The sequence below is a fragment of the Salvelinus fontinalis genome, chromosome 36, assembly GCF_029448725.1.
Source record: "Salvelinus fontinalis isolate EN_2023a chromosome 36, ASM2944872v1, whole genome shotgun sequence".
Classification (NCBI taxonomy): domain Eukaryota; kingdom Metazoa; phylum Chordata; class Actinopteri; order Salmoniformes; family Salmonidae; genus Salvelinus; species Salvelinus fontinalis.
In genome coordinates, this window is record NC_074700.1 from 30,846,169 (window position 1) to 30,869,818 (window position 23,650).

The following is a 23,650-nucleotide window of genomic DNA, read 5'->3' on the forward strand; positions in this document are numbered from 1 at the left end:
AGAATGAAAGATGGGAGAGAGAGAGAGAGAGAGAGAGGGAGGGAGAGAGAGAGAGAGAGGGATGGAGAGAGAGAGGGAGGGAGCGAGCAAGAGAGGGAGGGAGGGAGAGAGTGAAAGACGGGAGGGAGGGAGAGAATGAAAGATGGTAGAGAGAGAGAGGGAGGGAGAGAGAGAGTGAAAGACGGGAGGGAGAGAATGAAAGACGGGAGAGAGAGAGAGGGAGCGAGCAAGAAAGGGAGGGAGGGAGAGAACGTGAAAGACGGGAGGGAGGGAGAGAGTGAAAGACGGGAGAGAGTGAAAGACGGGAGAGAGAGGGAGGGAGGGAGAGAGTGAAAGACGGGAGAGAGAGAGAGAGGGAGGGAGGGAGAGAAAGTGAAAGACGGGAGAGAGGGAGGGAGAGAGAGAGGGAGCGAGCAAGAGAGGGAGGGAGGGAGGGAGAGAAAGTGAAAGACGGGAGGGAGAGGGAGGGAGAGAGAGAGAGAGAGAGAGAGCAAGAGAGGGAGGGAGGGAGGGAGGGAGAGAAAGTGAAAGACGGGAGGGAGGGAGAGAATGAAAGATGGGAGAGGGAGGGAGAGTGAAAGACGGGAGGGAGCGAGCAAGAGAGGGAGGGAGGGAGAGAGAGGGAGGGGGAGAGAAAGCGGGAAGGAGGGCTTGCATAATTACCTCATACATCTCTCCCTCTTCTTTCCATGTTTGTCCTCATCTTCATCTTCCTCTCTCTTCATAACCTAATTTAACGACTTTCAAATGATGCTTCCTTTAATCTCTCTCTTCCCCTCTTTTCTCTCTCTCCTCTCTCCTCTCTTCTCTCTCTCCTCTCTTTTCCCTCTCTCCCTCCCACCCTCTCTTCTCCCCCCATCTCTATCCCCCCTCATCCTCTCTGTCAATCTCTCTCACCCTCTCTCTGACCTTCAGTCACTAATCAGGCCAATAGGGAACATGGCCACAGGGCACAGCTGTGTTTGTCAGTGTGCCTTTACTCTCATCACAATATATTGATAGTTGGCAGAAACAAAAGGTTAGTATAAAGAATAGACTATTAATAAGTATCCCGGATAATTTAGTGTATATTTCCTTTGGGAACAGACCACCTGCTGTGAGTCCCAAATGGAACCCTATTCCCGATGTAGTGCACTACTTTTGACCAGGGACTATAGGACTCTGGTCAAACGTAGTGCACTATATATAGGGGATAGAGAGCCATTTGGAACACGGCTGTTGTAGAGGCTGAAGTAGGGAAAGTGATTAGAGGGGACTGACACTTATCAGTTAATACCAGGCTCTAGAGGGGGAGAGAGAGAGAGAGCGGGAGAGGGAGAGAGCAGGAGAGAGGAGAGAGTGAATGGGACTATTGCCACCACAGGTGTCCACTCTTCAATGTGGCCTTCCAACACATATGTCTGGAGGATGGGAAGGTGTGTGTGTGTGTGTGTGTGTGTCAGGGGGCTGGTGCACTCTGTTCCGGGTAGGAGAGAGAGGGAAGTTCTTTTAAATGTATGTTTATTTTTAAGGGGAGAGGGAAGTGAGACTGTTTGGCACCTACCTTATGGTAGTCATGTTGGGTTTTAACACATTGGGTTATCTAATGAACTATAACCCATCTATATCATTTCTATTTATTTTCTTGTTATTGTTAATAATAATGTATTTACATATCTAACATTTATTTATTTTTAATACTGAATTATAGAAGTTATAAATGAGACAATGCAATACATACAATCTTTTATTTCACCCCACCTATCACCAACACAATGGGAAATACAAGATGAACAAGACAGATGGGCTGGGACCAGCACCGGTCCACTACATACATTTACACTGTGAGCGGTGTAGCTTGTCCCTGCACCTGTTGCTTCCAACCTTAAAAATAACAACAAAGAAAGTTAGCAGGTCTGTTAGAAGTGACTGTCACACTCTCTGGATAAGGGAAGCATTTTCCCTGATAGGACAGGTGGACTACATTGTAGAAAATGTTCTCATCACAGTATACAGTGTAATCATTTAGCGTGTATACTTACAATTTGAATGAGGGGTGTATAATTTCCATTCTGTATGATGATGGAGGCAAGATTGTCTTACCATTAGAAGTGTTTCATCATCCTCTGCCAGGTCGCTTGTTGGCCTCTTCGTTCTCTCCGGAAGACAACTCATGATGTCACTTAGTCACAGCATGTCACCCCTACAACACAGAAGATATATGTTTTCTAATATCTAAGGGTGACGAGATAGAGATGCTCATTGATGACGTTTAAACTTTTATCAAAAGACATAAATAAAAATGTCCCTGTCATTTTACATGCAGTACAGTAGTGAGTGCATACATTTCAATAATGGTCCCCCGTGGGAATCGAACCCACAACCCTGGCACTGCAAGTGTCATGCTCTACCAACTGAGCCACACGGGACTGTCCTAACCTGTCAGCAGTCAGTGCAGCACACTGGGAAGGAAGTTATTGAGGAATGGTACGAGTTAGAGGAGGAGGACATCTCTAGCACTGGGGTTTGTGGGGACAACTTGAGGTTCAGTGCCTTCCTTGGCTACCTTAAAAAACCAATGCAAAGCACTTTGTGGATTTCAATGGAATAACAACCAATGTAAAATAATTCATACATTTCAATGTAATAGCTAGCTGGTTTCTGAGCCAATGATTTATATAAACACTAGATGACTGACAGGGGGCGCTGTTTGGAAGCCAACTCCATCTTGGCACTCCTCTTCCTCCTCCGTTGTAAAAAGTATTTTAGAAGATTTTGAAGTGCTTTATTAATACCTACATTTGTTGTTGCTTATCCTCTTACAGACATTTTAATGCACCTTTTTTTTTTTTTTTTTACAATTAATTATATTATGTGAAGCTAAACATTAAAAATAAAAAACGTTTTCCTTAAAGACGTCTTCCAGTGATTTTTGAACTTTGCATTCAAGGAGTTGGTTTGATGGGAAGTGGTGATGTCATTGCCTGAGGACCAATAGAGAACAAAAGAGGAAAGCCCCCCCCCCTCCCACTTGTGATGTCACGAGTTACCTGGACAACCTATTGAGATGTGCCCTTTGTTAAGTAAATCAGGTTCATGTGAGGTGAAAAGGAGACTGGAGGGCCACTTTCAGGTACATTTTTAGACAGTTGTAATGTTAGCACAAGCCTCTGTCATATAGACACTGCTGATGTACCGTGAGCCATTGGCGGCTAAAGAAACGAGCGAGTGGAATTCAGGACAATGCAGCAGTAGGCCTCCTACTGGACACACAAGCAGTCTCGTCCCACGATGGTATCTACAGTCTTGTCCCATTGCTGCAATTCCCGTACAGACTCAGGAGAGGCAAAGGTCAAGAGCCATGCATCCTCTGAAACACAACCCAGCCAAGCTGCTTCTTGACACAATGCCCACTTAACCTGCTGCACCAATGTGTCACTGCACACCAACAACATCAGCATCCATTGTGCCAAGCAGCCACAGGAGTTGCTAGTGCGCAATGGGACAAGAACATCCCTGCCGGCCAAACCCTCCACTAACTCGGACGACGCTGGGCCAATTGTGCACCGCCCCATGGGTATCCCGATTGGCTGCAACAGAGCCTGGACTCGAACCAGGATCTCTAATGGCACAGCTAGTACTGCGATGCAGTGCCTTAGGCCACTGTGCCACTCAGGAGGCCCCAATGTAATTTCATTGAATTGACGTGGGAACAACATTGATTCAACCAGTGTGTGCCCATTGTCCTATAACTTCCATTGTCAACTAAGTAAAAATACATGAAGCCGACAAAATAAAAACATGAGAAAATATCCTGATGAAAATGCAGGTTCTTTCAGTCACATTCATCTCTCTACTCCCCCTGTCTGCCTCCCGTTCTATCTGTCTTGACTTGTGCTACAGCTAGTGAAGTTAAGCTTTTTTGTTGTTGTTGTTTTTACACATAAATGATGGTTTGAAATAAACCAAAACGTGTTTCTCACAAGTGTTTCAGGTTGTGAACTCTGCAAACAACGTGTCCACTCCGAGAATGAGAACAGAAAATGACTTTACTGCAAATTAATGAATTTAATTTGTTAAATTATGTAAATGTATGTTTTTGTCAGGTCTCAATTAAGCCAATGCAACAGCCTGTTTTCAAAAACGGTAGGTTACCACATGGATTGGCATTAATAAAAGTGCATTGTGGCGGACAATGTCTAGGCTACTATTCTATTTCGGAGGGGATCAGGGTCGATGTGGTCTCGCCTAGAGCGGCATATCGCCCAAGACCAGACCTGCCGACGAAACACGCTACAGCATAGCTGACATTCTTTATGGGGTGTTGTAGGAGGCAGCATGCATGAGAACGGATCACTTCGTGTTAGCTGGCAGTTTGAGCGCGTTAAAAACTCCAACGTTCTTGCCACGCTTCAGCGTAAAGTCCCCAACGCACAGAACACGCCTCAAATAAAAAAAATGGAATGACCGCGTCTGTCTGTCTGAAAAGAAGACAGAGTAGAGAAAAAAAACACACATTTTTTTCCCTCACTGAATCTCTCCTTCCTTCTCGCTCTGTCCTGCGTGCTCCCCCCGTTCTCAAAAACATGAAGGAAGAAAGATTAGAATCCGGCTGGACGAGTGTGGAGAAGGGAAAGTTTGAGGACAGCTTTTAAAAGAAAACGAAAGAGAGAGAGGGAGACAATAATAGGCGGATGGAATGAAGATAGGCTGCTTTACAGCCATTCAACGCAATTAAACGAGACATACGCGCTGCGCACAAGAACGCAGTTACTCGACTCTTCTCAACGTGAGACTTTTAGAATTATTTTAGGATAGCTGAATACTCCAACCTCGACTATTAAGAGACACATAATCGTATTTACTAAGTCCTAGAGCTGCAAGTCACAGCTCATCCCGGAAAAGGACTTAGCCCCGAGGACCAAGGGGCAGTGACTAGGGCAGGTCGCCGCACCCGGAGTTTAGGCGTTGCCACACGGCGTTGACCCGGAGCCATGGCAGGGGCGAAGCCCGGAGTCCACGCTCTACAGCTCAAACCTGTGTCGGTTCACGACATACTAAAACGGGGGAGCAAGTTTATCAAATGGGACGAGGTTAGTAGCCTACCTATATATCCAAACGTGTGTGTGAATTCTTCTCGTGTTTTCTCCCCCGCCACAAGTGGCATTCAAGCTCCATTCATTTAAAATATAATAGTAACATAACTATTTGTGAACTTTTTATTGACAAATCAGTACTTTGTGGACATTACTGTGTAGAGCCATGTTGGTTGTGAGAGACAAAGTTGACTTGACACCAGTCAGAGCAGCCCAGAGGCTGTAGAACAGGCTCAACCTGGTCTCAGAGTATTTCGTATGTTTCTGTACGTAAATCGCAAAGACTCCATTTAGTATATGTTACGTTTTGTATGGTTACATAAGATCAATGGTTACTTAACTAACCCAAACCTTAACACTTTAACTCCTAAACTTAATCCTAACTTTAAACATTACCCCCTAGTCTAGCTAACGTTAGTGAGCTAGCTAACATTAGCCACCTAGCTAGAATTCATAACATTTCAAAACTCATAACATACACTACATGACCAAAAGTACCTGCTAGTCAAACATCTCATTCAAAATCATGGGCATTAATATGGAGTTGGTCTCCTCTTTGCTGCTATAACAGCCTCTACTCTTCTGGGAAGGCTTTCCACTAGATGTTGGAACATTGCTGTGGGGACTTGCTTCCATTCAGCCAGAAGAGCATTAGGGAGGTCGGGCACTGATGTTGGGTGATTAGGCCTGGCTCGCAGTTGGTGTTCCAATTCATCCCAAAGGTGTTCAATGGGGTTGAGGTCTGGGCTTTGTGCAGGCCAGTCAAGTTCTTCCAAACAGATCTCAACAATCCATTTCTGTATGGACCTGGCTTTGTGCACGGGGGCATTGTCATGCTGAAACAGGAAGGGCCTTCCCCAAACTGTTGCCACAAAGTTGGAAGCACAGAATCATCTAGAATGTCATTGTATGCTGTAGCATTAAGATTTTCCTTCACTTGAACTAAGGGGCCCGAACCATTAAAAACAGCCCCAGACCATTATTCCTCCTCAACCAAACTTTACAGTTGGCACTATGCATTGGGGCAGGTAGCGTTCTCCTGGCATCTGCCAAACCCAGATTCATCGGTTGGACTGCTAGATGGTGAAGCGTGAGTCATCACTCCAGAGAACGCTTTTCCACTACTCCAGACTCCAATGGCGGCGAGCTTAACACCACTCCAGCATACGCTTGGCCTTGCGCATGATGATCTTAGGCTTGTGTGGAAACCCATTTCGTGAAGTTCCCGACGAACAGTTCTTGTGCTGACGTTGCTTCCAGAGGCAGTTTGTATCTCGGTAGTGAGTGTTGCAACCGAGGACAGACTATTTCCACACGCTACACGCTTCAGCACTCGGCTGTCCCGTTCTGTGAGCTTGTGTGGCCTACCACTTCGCGGCCGAGCCATTGTTGCTCCTAGTCATTTCCACTTAGCTATAGCAGAGCTTACAGTTGACCGGGGTCAGCTCTAGCGGTGTCCCGAAATTTGACGAACTGACTTGTCGGAAAGGTGGCATCCTATGGCGGTGACACGTTGAAAGTCACTGAGCTCTTCTTTGAAGCCAATGTTTGTCTATGGAGATTGCATGGCTGTGTGCTCGTTTTATACACATGTCAGCAACGGGTATGGCTATAATAGATGAATCCACTAATTTGAAGTGGTGTCCACATACTTTTTTGCAATGTAGTGTATAATACGAATTGTAATTTGTAACATATCATACGAAATGGGTGATGGACATTAATACATACCATATGAAATGTACTATATCACACGAAATGGGTGATGGACATTAATACATACCATATGAAATGTAACATATCACACGACACTGAACCAAAATTATAAATGCAACATGCAACAATTTCTAAGATGATACTGAGATACAGTTCATATAAGGAAATCAGTCAATTGAAATACATTCATTAGGAACTAATTTATGGATTTCACATGACTGGGAATACAGATATGCATCTGTTGGTCACAGCTACCCTTTAAAACAAAAAGGGCGCTACAACAAAAACGAGTTGGGGAAACGCTAGGCTACATCCCAAATGTGACCTTTTGACGTATCCCTATGGGTTCTGTTCAAAAGTAGTGCACTATATAGGAAGAAGGGTGCGATTTGGGACGTAAAGCCCATCTGCAGTTACTGATAGGCTCAGCTCTGTTCTGCAGCTACTGATAGGCCCAGCTCTGTTCTGCAGCTACTGATAGGCCCAGCTCTGTTCTGCAGCTACTGATAGGCCCAGCTCTGTTCTGCAGCTACTGATAGGCCCAGCTCTGTTCTGCAGCTACTGATAGGCCCAGCTCTGTTCTGCAGCTACTGATAGGCCCAGCTCTGTTCTGCAGCTACTGATAGGCCCAGCTCTGTTCTGCAGCTACTGATAGGCTCAGCTCTGTTCTGTTTTGAATTCTTTCAAGAAAGTTTTCGCTCAGGTTTTTTTTTTATGCCACATTCAAAACAATCGAGAACTCGGGCCTCTTCTTAGAGCTCTGACTTTCCAGCCTGAAGATCACTGACCTCATGATTTGACCTTGAGTTTTTCAGACTTTCCAGTTGTTTTGAACACAGCAAATGACACTGCTGCTATTGACCAACCCCCGTTTTCGTTCCCACTTTTACGTTCTCCGTCTCTGTTGACACGGGAATTCGAAAGACGTAGTAACGGCCCAGACTAGAGTCAAACGTTGGCATGCATAGTAGTTATTCCTTATTAACCTGACAATGACACTAGGTAAATTATGCATCAGTCATGTAAACGCCTTACTCTGTTTATCCTAATCGGCGTAAATTCTAAATCAAAGTAAAAATAAACACACGTTTTTCTGAGCAATCTTTCAAATGATTAGGTCGTGTTAAGACCTTTTTAAGCCGAGTTCCAGCGGTGTGTATTTGATCTGTACGTCTGTTAACACCAGCAGTTCAAGACTCTCTCTCTTTTGTGCAACTGAAGTGAGTTCGGAACAACTGAAAGCATCTTAGTTTGAACTAGTTTTCACATACAAACTTCATCTGTCCGAACTCAGAATCAAATGTTCTTCCCAAAAATGACACGGTCAGTGTGGCAGAGCGTTTATTTCGATTCGTGATTTTTCTGCGTTTATCATAAGTCCCATCAGGCAGCCTGATTTCAGATGTGTCCATGTAAACAGGATTATTAGGGAAATTGTTGTGCTTGCAAAGCATTTAAACGTTTTTAAACAAATGATTATATAAAAAAATCAGACTATCCACAATAAATCACATTATTGTGTGCAATGTAACCGTAAGAGGTGAATCAGAATTTAGCCCCGGCTGAAACACCTAAATGTGGTTGGTCATAGCTGTAGTTTAGACACCATTGTAGGACTATTTTAGTACTATTAGTGTCCCAGGTAGACAGGTATACAATCTGTACTTTAATAAAGCAAGACAAACAAGTTTTACAGAAAACCTGAGATCTGCCTCTCTCCTCCCTAATAGGTTTTCTTTCCGCGTGTTTCACACCACCTCGCCTGGCAACCTGCTCGCATGGTAACCACCTCACCTGGCAACCGTGGCCTGCGTGTGTGCGGGAGGGATATTTAGTTTAACTGTCAGTATTTTAGTTGTGGGCGCCTGAAGTACTTTACAACTTGTTTCAATAGAAAAACATATTTTTTTTGTAAACAGACACCAATACATCAGTCTACACATCTCATGTCTGTATGGTGGAAGACTTTATTAGTGTCTGTGTGGGTTGGTAATTCATTATTCACGTATAGTTACAACCAGACTGGGACCAGTAGAGGGACCGGTAGGCGTGTTTGGTTGTGTGTGTGTGTTTGGTTGTGTGTGTGTGGGGGGGGTGTTGGTTGTGGGGGGGGGTGTGGGTGGTTGGTTGTGGGGTGTGGGTGGTTGGTTGTGGGGTGTGTGTTTGGTTGTGTGTGTGTGTCGGGGGGGGGTGTTTGGTTGTGGGTGGTTGGTTGTGGGTGTGTGTGTTTGGTTGTGGTGTGTTTGGGTGTGGTGTGTGTGTGTGTGTGTGTTTGGGTGTGGGTGGGTGTGTGTGTGTTTGGTTGTGTGTGGGTGTGTGTGTTTGGTTGTGGGTGTCTGTGTGGGGGTGTTTGTTTGTGGGTGTGTGTAGGGGTGTTTGTGTGTGGTTGTGTGGGGGTGTTTGGTTGTAGTGGTGTTTGGTTGTGGGTGTGTGTGTGTTTGGTGGTGTGGGGGTGTTTGGTTGTGGGTGTTCATAAAGGCCATTTATCATAAATCAACTTGTTAGCGCGATATCCACAGTTGTGTTGACACACACACTGTAGAAAGTGAATCTTTCCCCTACAGCGAATGTGGTTTTATTCTGGGTGTTTTGTGTTTCACTCTGAATGACTTCCTGTCTCAGCTTGTTGTGCTCTCTGGAGCCAAAACGACTTTCCCCTCCCTTCTTCGCTCCCTCTCTCCCTACTCTCTCCCTCAACTACATCCGTTCTGCTCCTGAATTAGAGAGAGAGAGAGAGAGCTCTCAGTGAAACACACCATTACACTCTAACAGAGGGCTGAGAAACACCGAGATCAAAGCCCATTGTATTGACAGGGGGGGGGGGGGGGGGGGGGAACTCAGTGATTGTCTAAACGAGTATCACCATGTACTGAAACACATTGTTACAGTGGAGATGGATGGATGGAGGAACAGACAGGCAGAGGGGAAGAATGAAGGGAAGATGGAAGGAGTGGTAGAAAGGTTGTAGGTCAAACACAGCCACATGTGAAGTGAGGGATTCTGGGATTGACATGTGTATTCTTCTTCTCACCGCTCCTCCATTCTTCCTCCTCTTCTCTCTCCCTATCCCTCCTCCTCTTCTTCTCTCTCCCTATCCCTCCTGTCCTCTATTCTCCCTCCTCTTCTTCTCTCTCCCTATCCTTCCTCTTCTTCTCTCTCCCTATCCCTCCTGTCCTCTATTCTCCCTATCCCTCCTCCTCTTCTCTCTCCCTATCCTTCCTCTTCTTCTCTCTCCCTATCCCTCCTGTCCTCTATTCTCCCTCCTCCTCTTCTCTCTCCCTCTCCCTATCCCTCCTGTCCTCTATTCTCCCTCCTCCTCTTCTCTCTCCCTATCCCTCCTCTTCTTCTCTCTCCCTATCCCTCCTCTTCTTCTCTCTCCCTATCCCTCCTCTTCTTCTCTCTCCCTATCCCTCCTCTTCTTCTCTCTCCCTATCCCTCCTCTTCTTCTCTCTCCCTATCCCTCCTCTTCTTCTCTCTCCCTATCCCTCCTCTTCTTCTCTCTCCCTATCCCTCCTCTTCTTCTCTCTCCCTATCCCTCCTCTTCTTCTCTCTCCCTATCCCTCCTGTCCTCTATTCTCCCTCCTCCTCTACTACTCTCTCCCTATCCTTCCTCTTCTTGTCTCTCCCTATCCGTCCTGTCCTCTATTCTCCCTCCTCCTCTTCTTCTCTCTCCCTATCCCTCCTGTCCTCTATTCTCCCTCCTCCTCTACTACTCTCTCCCTATCCCTCCTCTTCTTCTCTCTCCCTATCCCTCCTGTCCTCTATTCTCCCTCCTCCTCTTCTTGTCTCTCCCTATCCCTCCTGTCCTCTCTTCTCCCTCTTCTTCTTCTCTCTCCCTATCCCTCCTGTCCTCTATTCTCCCTCCTCCTCTACTACTCTCCTTCTCCTCTTCCCTCCTGTCCTCTATTCAGGTCTCTCTCTCCCTCTTTTCTTTTTCGCTTAATGATTTTCCCGTCGTCCCTTTCCCTTCTCCTCTCCCCTCCCTTTTACTCTCTTTTCCTCACCAGAGTCCAAAGGTTCTCTGCTGTCATCAACCTTTATGTTGCCAGAGCGGCGCACACACACATTCACTGGTTATCCCTGTATAATAACTGATTTATGAGGTGCTGATATGAAAAAACAGACTCTACCTTTATACTATACATAATGAGAACATTCTCCCTCTCCTCTCTCTCCACCTTATCTCTCTCCCTCCTCCACTGCTTTCTTCCTGTTCTCTCTCCTTCCCTCCCTCTCTCCGTCCCACCCTCTCTCCGTCCCACCCTCTCTCCGTCCCACCCTCTCTCCTTCCCACCCTCTCTCTGTATCTGTGCGTTATACAGCAGGCTGTATCTGTCAGTGTTCCAAGGCGGTTCATAGTGGGGTAATAATAATGTGTTTGTCTTAGCCTTCGTTAGACAGCCGTTTTTAACACAGCAGCAGTGACCACACAGACACACGCTGAGCTAGACAAGAGAGACAGTTCTTGGCTTCTGGAACGGCTGAGGAGGAGAGGAGGGAGAGGAGGAGGAGGAGGAGAGGGGGGAGAGGAGAGGAGAGGGAGGAGGAGGAGGAGGAGGAGAGGAGAGGGAGGAGGAGGAGGAGGAGGGGGAGAGGGGGGAGAGGAGAGGAGAGGGAGGAGGAGGAGGAGGAGGAGGAGAGGGAGAGCAGAACCCATATCCATGTGTGAATATACTATCATTAAGGCCTGTGCATGGAGAGGTCTGGGGGAGGACAGGGGGAGGAGGACAGGAGGAGGAGGACAGGAGGGTGAGAGGAGGAGGAGAGAGGAGGAGGAGAGGGAGAGGGGGAGGAGGAGGAAGAGGGGGAGGAGGAGAGTGGGAGGAAGAGGAGAAGAGGGAGGAGAAGAGAGGGAGAGGGGGTGGAGAGGGAGGAGCAGAGGGAGAAGACTGGAGTAATAAACAGAGATCCGAGAAGATGAGGGAGACTAGAATGAGAAAGAGAGGAGGTAAGATGAGGGAGGGAGTGGGGGTTGAATGAGAGGGAGAAGGGGGTGGGGGGTGAGGGATAGGGAGTGAAGGAGGGAGAGTTGGGTTGAATGAGAGGGAGAAGGGGGCGGGGGGTGAGGGATAGGGAGTGAAGGAGGGAGAGTTGGGTTGAATGAGAGGGAGAAGGGGGCGGGGGGTGAGGGATAGGGAGTGAAGGAGGGAGAGTTGGGTTGAATGAGAGGGAGAAGGGGGCGGGGGGTGAGGGATAGGGAGTGAAGGAGGGAGAGTTGGGTTGAATGAGAGGGAGAAGGGGGCGGGGGGTGAGGGATAGGGAGTGAAGGAGGGAGAGTTGGGTTGAAGGATAGCAGGAGAGAAAGAGAGGTTGAGCTGAAATGGTGTGGCAAGACAGACAATCACCAACTCAGTGTTTAGGCAAAACACGACACGCCGTAAACATGCAAAATAACATGTGTGTGTTAGGCCTGTATTCACAAAGCATCTGAGTAGGAGTGCTGATCTAGGATCAGTTTGTCCTTTTTAGATCATAATGAATTAGATTATATGGACCTGATCCTAGACCAGCACTCCTACTCTGAGACGCTTTGTGAATACAGGACTAACGAATGCTTCTTTACAGCGTGTCGTGTTTTTGGGTCATATTCATTAGAAACCAAACGGAAGAAAACAGACTGAAACAGGGGAGGGACAACGTGGAACTTGTCCAATAAGAAACATTCTATTTTTATGTTTTGCTACGGTGTGCACCTTATGAATACGGGCCACAACAAAGATCCTATCACAGTGGAGAGAGAACCATAGCAGTTGCCCTTTATGTTTGATGGCTGAGCACATCTTGCAGACTGTAGTTTTAACGTTGGTTGTTGATGCTAGCATGCCAACCAAGGTGCCTGGTATTTCTTTAACAGAATATACCCTGATGAAGACTGCTTGTCTGTCCGAAACGTTGCATGGAAACATTCTTTTTGCATCTGAGCTCCTAGAGGGTGTGGCTCTCCTTTATTTAAAAAAAAAAAAAAGCGGTAAAAGTTTTTTTTTTTTTTTAAGTCCTCCGCTAGCCAGCACCTCGCCTAAATACATGTGTGTTTCTTTTGCCTCTACCTGGTATTTCTTTGTCACTCGAGGAGGAAAAGGGACATTTATAGTGTGTGTGTGTGTGTGTGTGTGTATGTGTGTGTGTGTGAGATGGTGGAAAGTGAAACCTCCATGTACAGTAAATGGTTGTGGACGACACTGAAACCACTCCTGGCCTCTATAGGGGCCGTCTGAGACAGACATAACGAGAGAGATTGAATGGAGATATGAGACGCGGAGGAGAAAGCACTGGAAAGGAAAGGAGACATGAGAGTCTGGAAAGGAAAGGAGACATGAGAGATTGAATGGAGATTTGAGACGAGGAGGAGAAAGCACTGGAAAGGAAGGGAGACATGAGAGATTGAATGGAGATATGAGACGAGGAGGAGAAAGCACTGGAAAGGAAAGGAGACATGAGAGATTGAATGGAGATATGAGAGTCTGGAAAGGAAAGGAGACATGAGAGTCTGGAAAGGAAAGGAGACATGAGAGTCGGGGATGGAAGAAATGAATGATTAGGATGGAGATAACTTTTAATCAATTCCCCAGTGACTCTCAGACACACAGATTGTTCACACACAAAAAACAATAACATTTACTTGTTACCATAATGATGTCACCAACATCACAAACCTTCATTCTGCTACCAAACTTTGCATCGGCACTGTTCTTCAATTAAATGTTTTTATTTTTTATTTTACAGTTTCCAGTGGAAATTGTTAAAAGTAGTCCCTATTCATAGGGTTGTATGGTTTGTTAAACTTTGGAATCATTGTTTTTTTTTATTTTTTATCCTCATTTAATTTTTAAAAATGTTTTATGTAATCTAATCGATCAGCTGTTATCATGGAATCGCCCTTTTGGTTTTATGCTGTTCAACAGTAACGACCTGACTAAATTCACATAGAAATATGACTTATAGATCTGTCATTCTCATTGAAAGCAAGTCTAAGAAGTGGTAGATCTGTTCTATGTGCACTACTTCTGTTTTGTTTTTTTGGTATTTTTCTTTTAGGTTTCGTACAAACAGCTTCAAACAGCTGAAAATACATGTTTGATTATGGAAAATATATTTCACAGCTGTTTAGATGGTACAATGATTCAATCTCTACACTGTACTTGTTTTGTATGGCTGTCTCCGACTAAAAAATATTGTTAGACCAGGAGCTATCATGTTCTATCGACTAGTGGAAATGTTTAAACGTATTTTCCATATATAAACAGACACACCCTACGTGTTTGAATCAAATCAACTACATATGCACTGATCTTGTCTGATGCTTTAAGCACACGGTTTGATAAATTAATTTACACACAAATGACTCAAGAAAGAGCCCGATGGTCACACTGTGTTAAAAAAAAAATGACAGCGAGCGCTTGTGACTGGCACACGTTGTCTCTCTCTCCTCCCTAACCTCTTCTTCTCTCTCCCTATCCCTCCTGTCCTCTATTCTCCCTCCTCCTCTTCTTCTCTCTCCCTATCCCTCCTGTCCTCTATTCTCCCTCCTCCTCTTCTTCTCTCTCCCTATCCCTCCTGTCCTCTATTCTCCCTCCTCCTCTTCTTCTCTCTCCCTATCCCTCCTGTCCTCTATTCTCCCTCCTCTTCTTCTCTCTCCCTATCCCTCCTGTCCTCTATTCTCCCTCCTCCTCTTCTTCTCTCTCCCTATCCCTCCTCTCCTCTATTCTCCCTCCTCCTCTTCTTCTCTCTCCCTATCCTTCCTGTCCACTATTCTCCCTCCTCCTCTTCTTCTCCTCCCTAACCTCTTCTTCTCTCTCCCTATCCTCTTCTCTCTCCCTATCCCTCCTGTCCTCTATTCTCCCTCCTCTTCTTCTCCTCCCTAACCGCAGAGAAAAGGCACCACAGCACAGAAAGTGTTTGACTGAAAAGTTCTGTTACCGAAATCCCTAATTTGTTGAGGAAAAACATTCCCTTTTCCCTCAACCCTTTGCTCGCTTTACGTGAAACATGTAAGCAGCGCGTGCATGTGACCAATAGGACCTGACCTATAGCCTATCATAATCGCATGAATAGATTTGGTTATAACAAACTCCCATCACAGTAACATGTGACAGCAAAATGGATGCAGGGGGATGTGAAAAAGAAACTGGAAGTGAGCGAATGTTACTGGTTTCTCAGGAGGGGAAGTCAGATGTGTGGAAGAGGTTTGAATTAGTTGTGGAAACTACTGGTTATCAAGAAAAAGGAGCACTGGAGAAAGTGTTGCTTGTTGTATTATATAGTAGTAGTATTATGTAGTAGTATTATGTAGTAGTATATAGTAGTAGTATATAGTAGTAGTATTATAGTAGTAGTATGTAGTATTATATGGTATTATTTTACATTTAAGTCATTTAGCAGACGCTCTTATCCAGAGCGACTTACAAATATATAGTAGTATTATGTAGTATATAGTGGTAGTATATAGTAGTATATAGTGTATTTTATACATCATACATACATACAGTTGAAGTCGGAAGTTTACATACAGCCAAATACATTTTGACTCGTTTTGATACATTTTGATACGTTTTTCACAATTCCTGACATTTAATCCTAGTACAAATTCCCTGTCTTAGGTCAGTTAGGATCACCACTTTATTTTAAGAATGTGAAATGTCAGAATAATAGTAGAGAGAATGATTTATTTCAGCTTTCATTTCTTTCATCACATTCCCAGTGGGTCAGAAGTTTACATACACTCAATTAGTATTTGGTAGCATTGCCTTTATGATTGTTTAACTTGGGTCAAACGTTTCGGGGAGCCTTCCACAAGCTTCCCACAATAAGTTGGGTGGATTTTGGCCCATTCCTCCTGACAGAACTGGTATAACTGAGTCAGGTTTGTAGGCCTCCTTGCTCACACACACTTTTTCAGTTCTGCCCACAAATGTTCTTTAGGATTGAGGTCAGGGCTTTGTGATGGCCACTCCAATACCTTAATTTTCTTCTCCTTAAGCCATTTTACCACAACTTTGGAAGTATGCTTGGGGTCTTTGTCCATTTGGAAGACCCATTTGCGACCAAGCTTTTACTTCCTGACTGATGTCTTGAGATGTTGCTTCAATATATCCACATCATTTTCCATCCTGATGATGCCATCTATTTTGGGAAGTGCACCAGTCCCTCCTGCAACAAAGCACCCCCACAACATGATGCTGCCTCCCCCTTTTTCCTCCAAACATAATGATGGTCATTATGGCCAAACAGTTCTATTTTTGTTTACATCAGACCAGAGGACATTTCTCCAAAAAGTAGGATCTTTGTCCCCATGTGCAGTTGCAAACCGTAGTCTGGCTTATTTATGGCGGTTTTGGAGCAGTGGCTTCTTCCTTGCTGAGCGGCCTTTCAGGTTATGTCGATATAGGACTCATTTTACTGTGGATATAGATACTTTTGTACCTGTTTCCTCCAGCATCTTCACAAGGTCCTTTGCTGTTGTTCTGGGATTGATTTGCACTTTTCACACCAAAGTACGTTCATCTCTAGGAGACAGTACGCGTCTCCTTCCTGAGCGGTATGACGGCTGTGTGGTCCCATGGTGTTTATACTTGCGTACTATTGTTTGTACAGATGAACGTGGTACCTTCAGGCATTTGGAAATTGCTCCCAAGGATTATCCAGACTTGTTGAGGTCTACAATTTTTTCTGAGGTCTTGGCTGATTTCTTTTGATTTTCCCATGATGTCAAGCAAAGAGTTATTTATATATATATACACTGCTCAAAAAAATAAAGGGAACACTTAAACAACACAATGTAACTACAAGTCAATCACACTTCTGTGAAATCAAACTGTCCACTTAGGAAGCAACACTGATTGACAATAAATTTCACATGCTGTTGTACAAATGGAATAGACAAAAGGTGGAAATTATAGGCAATTAGCAAGACACCCCCAAAAAAGGATTGATTCTACAGGTGGGGATCACAGACCACTTCTCAGTTCCTATGCTTCCTGGCTGATGTTTTGGTCACTTTTGAATGCTGGCGGTGCTTTCACTCTAGTGGTAGCATGAGACGGAGTCTACAACCCACACAAGTGGCTCAGGTAGTGCAGTTCATCCAGGATGGCACATCAATGCGAGCTGTGGCAAAAAGGTTTGCTGTGTCTGTCAGCGTAGTGTCCAGAGCATGGAGGCGCTACCAGGAGACAGGCCAGTACATCAGGAGACGTGGAGGAGGCTGTAGGAGGGCAACAACCCAGCAGCAGGACCGCTACCTCCGCCTTTGTGCAAGGAGGTGCACTGCCAGCGCCCTGCAAAATGACCTCCAGCAGGACAATATAACCTTTGTTGGCAATGACAAAGTATTGAGATAAACTTTTGTTATTGACCAAATACTTATTTTCCACCATAATTTGCAAATAAATTCATAAAAAATCCTACAATGTGATTTTCTGGATTTTTTTCCCCTCATTTTGTCTGTCATAGTTGAAGTGTACCTATGATGAAAATTACAGGCCTCTCTCATCTTTTTAAGTGGGAGAACTTGCACAATTGGTGGCTGACTAAATACTTTTTTGCCCCACTGTATATTTTGATTTGTTTAACAGTTTTTTTGTTGTTGGTTACTACATGATTCCATATGTGTTATTTCATAGTTTTGATGTCTTCACTATTATTCTACAGTGTAGATAATAGTCAAAATAAAGAAAAACCCTTGAATGAGTAGGTGTCCAAACTTTTGACTGCTACTGTATGTGGATGATGTATAAAGCCAAGGCACATTTAACAGTTAGGCTGTTGACCTAATTAAGTTGGGGTTTCCTCTCTCCTTCATTTTCTTAGATAATTAGTCTAAAGCATGGGCTGTTTCCTCGTCTCTGCTGCTGCCTCCGCCACACGCTTCTCAGGCCCAAAATGCTGGTTAGCTTTGCTATTGTGCACATAGCAACACAGGGAAAGGTTCTATGTATAGGTTCTACATTCTATGGTGCCCTGAAGATTGTTTCAGAACCGCGTACAGCGTTCGTATCCAACGCGGGGGAGAAAGATCATTTCTTATAAGATTTATTAGTGTTTGCACCATTATTTTTGACATAATATAACCATAGACAGTTTTCAGTATTACATGTGATGGACTGTACCACCCCCCGTGTTCTCCGTAATGGATGAGTCCGCTAAGACAGGCGCCAATCAGACAGGTGTCTTATGCACCAGGAAAAATATAAATAAAAATACGTGCGTCTGCTCTGCTAAAGAAATCTTGGTCGACCGACAGCCTATCGACTAAACAATCGACCAGTCGACTGAATGGGGCCAGCCCTATTGTTTTGTCACACAAACTGAAATTCGTCAAACTATTGGAATTTTAGCAACCAGGAAATGGTGGAGTGATTTCTGCATAGTGCATCTTAGACACTGATCCAAGGTCTGCTTTATTTGACTAATCATTTAAAGGTTAGGTTAAGCGGATCCTAGATCATGTTTTATTTGACTCTAATCATTTAAAGGTTAGGTTAAGCTGATCCTAGATCCTGCTTTGTTTGACTAATCATTTAAAGTTTAGGTTAAGCTGATCCTAGATCTGTACTAATGATTTAGATTAAGAATGATACACATTATACAGTTAAGACAATATTGTGGCCACCCTCATTTCTCCTCTCTGTAGCCAACCACAGAGCCCAAACTGAAGGTAGGGCTGGTTCCATCATAGAAACGGAAATACAAGAGCTCACTCCTTTCATCGTCCAATCTGACCCTGGGTCAGTGTTTCATTTCCCTCCCCACTAATGGTTATGTTTTGGTAGGGGGAAGCTGATCCTAGACCACGTCTAATGCAGTAAACTGTAATACAAAAAGTTGTAAAATGCTTTTTCAACGGTTTCTTCCCATCTCCGCCCATAGAGCCGGCATCGGACCTGAGACTCAAGGTATGCAAGACCTGAAGTCTTGCATTAGCTTCCCCCTACAGCGAATGCCTAGGCTTTAGCTCAGCAGGTTAACACAGTCGTATGGCATGCAGGAGACCTGGCTTTCCAACCTCCGGGCCGGTCACATTTTAGTCATATGTGTACAGTGTGTATATCCCGATGTATTAACGTCTATGTGTCTGTGTGTGTATAGGAGCCCAACAGCGGTCACCCCACCCTCATCACTCTGAAGGTAGACCCAGATGGATTCTTCCTTTACTGGACTGGTGGAGCCAACATGGTGAGTCTAGTGGGGCCAACACGGTGAGTCTAGTGGGGCCAACGCGGTGAGTCTAGTGGGGCCAACGCGGTGAGTCTAGTGGGGCCAACGCGGTGAGTCTAGTGGGGCCAACGCGGTGAGTCTAGTGGGGCCAACGCGGTGAGTCTAGTGGGGCCAACGCGGTGAGTCTAGTGGGGCCAACGCGGTGAGTCTAGTGGGGCCAACGCGGTGAGTCTAGTGGGGCCAACGCGGTGAGTCTAGTGGGGCCAACGCGGTGAGTCTAGTGGGGCCAACGCGGTGAGTCTAGTGGGGCCAACGCGGCGAGTCTAGTGGGGCCAACGCGGCGAGTCTAGTGGGGCCAACGCGGCGAGTCTAGTGGGGCCAACGCGGCGAGTCTAGTGGGGCCAACGCGGCGAGTCTAGTGGGGCCAACGCGGCGAGTCTAGTGGGGCCAACGCGGCGAGTCTAGTGGGGCCAACGCGGCGAGTCTAGTGGGGCCAACGCGGCGAGTCTAGTGGGGCCAACGCGGCGAGTCTAGTGGGGCCAACGCGGCGAGTCTAGTGGGGCCAACATACAGTGGGGAGAACAAGTATTTGATACACTGCCGATTTTGCAGGTTTTCCTACTTACAAAGCATGTAGAGGTCTGTCATTTTTATCATAGGTACACTTCAACTGTGAGAGACGGAATCTAAAACAAAAATCCAGAAAATCACATTGTATGATTTCTAAGTAATTAATTTGCATTTTTTTGCATGACATAAGTGTTTGATACATCAGAAAAGCAGAACTTAATATTTGGTACAGAAACCTTTGTTTGCAAATACAGAGATCATACGCTTCCTGTAGTTTTTGACCAGGTTTGCACACACTGTAGCAGGGATTTTGGCCCACTCCTCCATACAGACCTTCTCCAGATCCTTCAGGTTTCGGAGCTGTCGCTGGGAAATACGGACTTTAAAGCTCCCTCCAAAGATTTTCTATTGGGTTCAGGTCTGGAGACTCTGAATGTCTCTGAATGTCCTTGAGTGGCCCAGCCAGAGCCCGGACTTGAACACAATCTAACATCTCTGGAGAGACCTGAAAATAGCTGTGCAGCGACGCTCCCCATCCAACCTGACAGAGCTTGAGAGGATCTGCAGAAAATAATGGGAGAAACTCCCCAAATACAGGTGTGACAAGCTTGTAGCATCATACCCAAGAAGACTCGAGGCTGTAATCGCTGCCAAAGGTGCTTCAACAAAGTACTGAGTAAAGGGTCTGAATACTTATATAAATGTGTTATTTCAGTTTTATTTTTAACACATTTGCAAAGTTTTCTAAAAACCTGTTTTTACTTTGTCATTATGGGGTATTGTGTGTGTAGATTGGTGAGGGGGGGAAAACAATTGAATCCATTTTAGAATAAGGCTGTAACGTAACAAAGTGTAGAAAAAGTCAAGGGGTCTGAATACTTTCTGAATGCACTCTCACACACACCATCTCTCTTTCTCTCTCACACCATCTCTCTTTCTCTCTCACACCATCTCTCTTTCTCTCTCACACCATCTCTCTTTCTCTCTCACACCATCTCTCTTTCTCTCTCACACACCATCTCTCTCTAACTCTCTCACACACACCATCACGTGCTGTGTTTCCCCTTATAGCCCTGTAGTAAAGTAGTGTACTGTGTTTTTTCCAGAGCCCTGTAATAAAGTAGTGTGCTGTGTTTCCCTCCAGAGCCCTGTAGTAAAGTAGTGTGCTGTGTTTCCCTCCAGAGCCCTGTAGTAAAGTAGTGTGCTGTGTTTCCCCCAGAGCCCTGTAGTAAAGTAGTGTGCTGTGTTTCCCCCAGAGCCCTGTAGTAAAGTAGTGTGCTGTGTTTCCCCTTAGAGCCCTGTAGTAAAGTAGTGTGCTGTGTTTCCCCCAGAGCCCTGTAGTAAAGTAGTGTGCTGTGTTTCCCCCAGAGCCCTGTAGTAAAGTAGTGTGCTGTGTTTCCCCCAGAGCCCTGTAGTAAAGTAGTGTGCTGTGTTTCCCCCAGAGCCCTGTAGTAAAGTAGTGTGCTGTGATTCCCCCCAGAGCCCTGTAGTAAAGTAGTGTGCTGTGTTTCCTCCAGAGCCCTGTAGTAAAGTAGTGTGCTGTGTTTCCCCCAGAGCCCTGTAGTAAAGTAGTGTTCTGTGTTTCCCCTTAGAGCCCTGTAGTAAAGTAGTGTGCTGTGTTTCCCCCAGAGCCCTGTAGTAAAGTAGTGTGCTGTGTTTCCTCCAGAGCCCTGTAGTAAAGTAGTGTGCTGTGTTTCCCTCCAGAGCCCTGTAGTAAAGTAGTGTGCTGTGTTTCCCTCCAGAGCCCTGTAGTAAAGTAGTGTGCTGTGTTTCCGCTTAGAGCCCTGTAGTAAAGTAGTGTGCTGTGCTTCCCTTAGAGCCCTGTAGTAAAGTGGTGTGCTGTGCTTCCCTTAGAGCCCTGTAGTAAAGTAGTGTGCTGTGTTTCCCCCAGAGCCCTGTAGTAAAGTAGTGTTCTGTGTTTCCCCCTTAGAGCCCTGTAGTAAAGTAGTGTGCTGTGTTTCCCCCAGAGCCCTGTAGTAAAGTAGTGTGCTGTGATTCCCCCCAGAGCCCTGTAGTAAAGTAGTGTGCTGTGTTTCCTCCAGAGCCCTGTAGTAAAGTAGTGTGCTGTGTTTCCCCCAGAGCCCTGTAGTAAAGTAGTGTTCTGTGTTTCCCCTTAGAGCCCTGTAGTAAAGTAGTGTACTGTGTTTCCCCCAGAGCCCTGTAGTAAAGTAGTGTTCTGTGTTTCCTCCAGAGCCCTGTAGTAAAGTAGTGTGCTGTGTTTCCCCCCAGAGCCCTGTAGTAAAGTAGTGTTCTGTGTTTCCTCCAGAGCCCTGTAGTAAAGTAGTGTGCTGTGTTTCCCCTTAGAGCCCTGTAGTAAAGTAGTGTGCTGTGTTTCCCCTTAGAGCCCTGTAGTAAAGTAGTGTACTGTGTTTTTTCCAGAGCCCTGTAATAAAGTAGTGTGCTGTGTTTCCCTCCAGAGCCCTGTAGTAAAGTAGTGTGCTGTGTTTCCCTCCAGAGCCCTGTAGTAAAGTAGTGTGCTGTGTTTCCCCCAGAGCCCTGTAGTAAAGTAGTGTGCTGTGTTTCCCCCAGAGCCCTGTAGTAAAGTAGTGTGCTGTGTTTCCCCCAGAGCCCTGTAGTAAAGTAGTGTGCTGTGTTTCCCCCAGAGCCCTGTAGTAAAGTAGTGTGCTGTGTTTCCCCCAGAGCCCTGTAGTAAAGTAGTGTGCTGTGTTTCCCCCAGAGCCCTGTAGTAAAGTAGTGTGCTGTGTTTCCTCCAGAGCCCTGTAGTAAAGTAGTGTGCTGTGTTTCCCTCCAGAGCCCTGTAGTAAAGTAGTGTGCTGTGTTTCCCTCCAGAGCCCTGTAGTAAAGTAGTGTGCTGTGTTTCCGCTTAGAGCCCTGTAGTAAAGTAGTGTGCTGTGCTTCCCTTAGAGCCCTGTAGTAAAGTGGTGTGCTGTGCTTCCCTTAGAGCCCTGTAGTAAAGTAGTGTGCTGTGTTTCCCCCAGAGCCCTGTAGTAAAGTAGTGTTCTGTGTTTCCCCCTTAGAGCCCTGTAGTAAAGTAGTGTGCTGTGTTTCCCCCAGAGCCCTGTAGTAAAGTAGTGTGCTGTGATTCCCCCCAGAGCCCTGTAGTAAAGTAGTGTGCTGTGTTTCCTCCAGAGCCCTGTAGTAAAGTAGTGTGCTGTGTTTCCCCCAGAGCCCTGTAGTAAAGTAGTGTTCTGTGTTTCCCCTTAGAGCCCTGTAGTAAAGTAGTGTACTGTGTTTCCCCCAGAGCCCTGTAGTAAAGTAGTGTTCTGTGTTTCCTCCAGAGCCCTGTAGTAAAGTAGTGTGCTGTGTTTCCCCCCAGAGCCCTGTAGTAAAGTAGTGTTCTGTGTTTCCTCCAGAGCCCTGTAGTAAAGTAGTGTGCTGTGTTTCCCCTTAGAGCCCTGTAGTAAAGTAGTGTGCTGTGTTTCCCCTTAGAGCCCTGTAGTAAAGTAGTGTTCTGTGTTTCCTCCAGAGCCCTGTAGTAAAGTAGTGTGCTGTGTTTCCCCCAGAGCCCTGTAGTAAAGTAGTGTGCTGTGTTTCCCCTTAGAGCCCTGTAGTAAAGTAGTGTGCTGTGTTTCCCCTTAGAGCCCTGTAGTAAAGTAGTGTGCTGTTCTCCCCTTAGAGCCCTGTAGTAAAGTAGTGTGCTGTGTTACCCCCCAGAGCCCTGTAGTAAAGTAGTGTGCTGTGTTACCCCCCAGAGCCCTGTAGTAAAGTAGTGTGCTGTGTTTCCCCTTAGTGCCCTGTAGTAAAGTAGTGTGCTGTGTTTCCCTCCAGAGCCCTGTAGTAAAGTAGTGTTCTGTGTTTCCCCTTAGAGCCCTGTAGTAAAGTAGTGTGCTGTGTTTCCCCCAGAGCCCTGTAGTAAAGTAGTGTGCTGTGTTTCCTCCAGATCCCTGTAGTAAAGTAGTGTGCTGTGTTTCCCCCAGAGCCCTGTAGTAAAGTAGTGTTCTGTGTTTCCCCCCAGAGCCCTGTAGTAAAGTAGTGTTCTGTGTTTCCCCTTAGAGCCCTGTAGTAAAGTAGTGTGCTGTTCTCCCCTTAGAGCCCTGTAGTAAAGTAGTGTGCTGTGTTACCCCCCAGAGCCCTGTAGTAAAGTAGTGTGCTGTGTTACCCCCCAGAGCCCTGTAGTAAAGTAGTGTGCTGTGTTTCCCCTTAGTGCCCTGTAGTAAAGTAGTGTGCTGTGTTTC

The 23,650-nt window shown here is 45.7% G+C and overlaps 1 protein-coding gene across 10 annotated transcripts in view; it reads left to right on the plus strand.

Annotated features, from left to right (window-relative positions):
* Positions 1-4,450: 4,450 nt before the first annotated feature.
* Positions 4,451-23,650, plus strand: part of LOC129835746 (1-phosphatidylinositol 4,5-bisphosphate phosphodiesterase beta-3-like) — a 149,738-nt gene continuing 130,538 nt past the window's right edge. For 9 of the 10 annotated variants that reach the window (XR_008756509.1, XR_008756506.1, XR_008756504.1 and 6 more), the window contains exons 1-2: positions 4,452-5,072; positions 18,876-18,962. Coding sequence is in view for 2 of the 10 variants with exons in the window: in XM_055901506.1 (XP_055757481.1) it covers positions 4,974-5,072; positions 18,876-18,962 (186 nt within the window). In the remaining 8 variants the exon portion in view is untranslated. Of the gene's footprint in view, positions 5,073-18,875; positions 18,963-23,650 lie in introns of all 10 variants that reach the window. The other variant, XM_055901507.1, reaches the window with a different exon arrangement.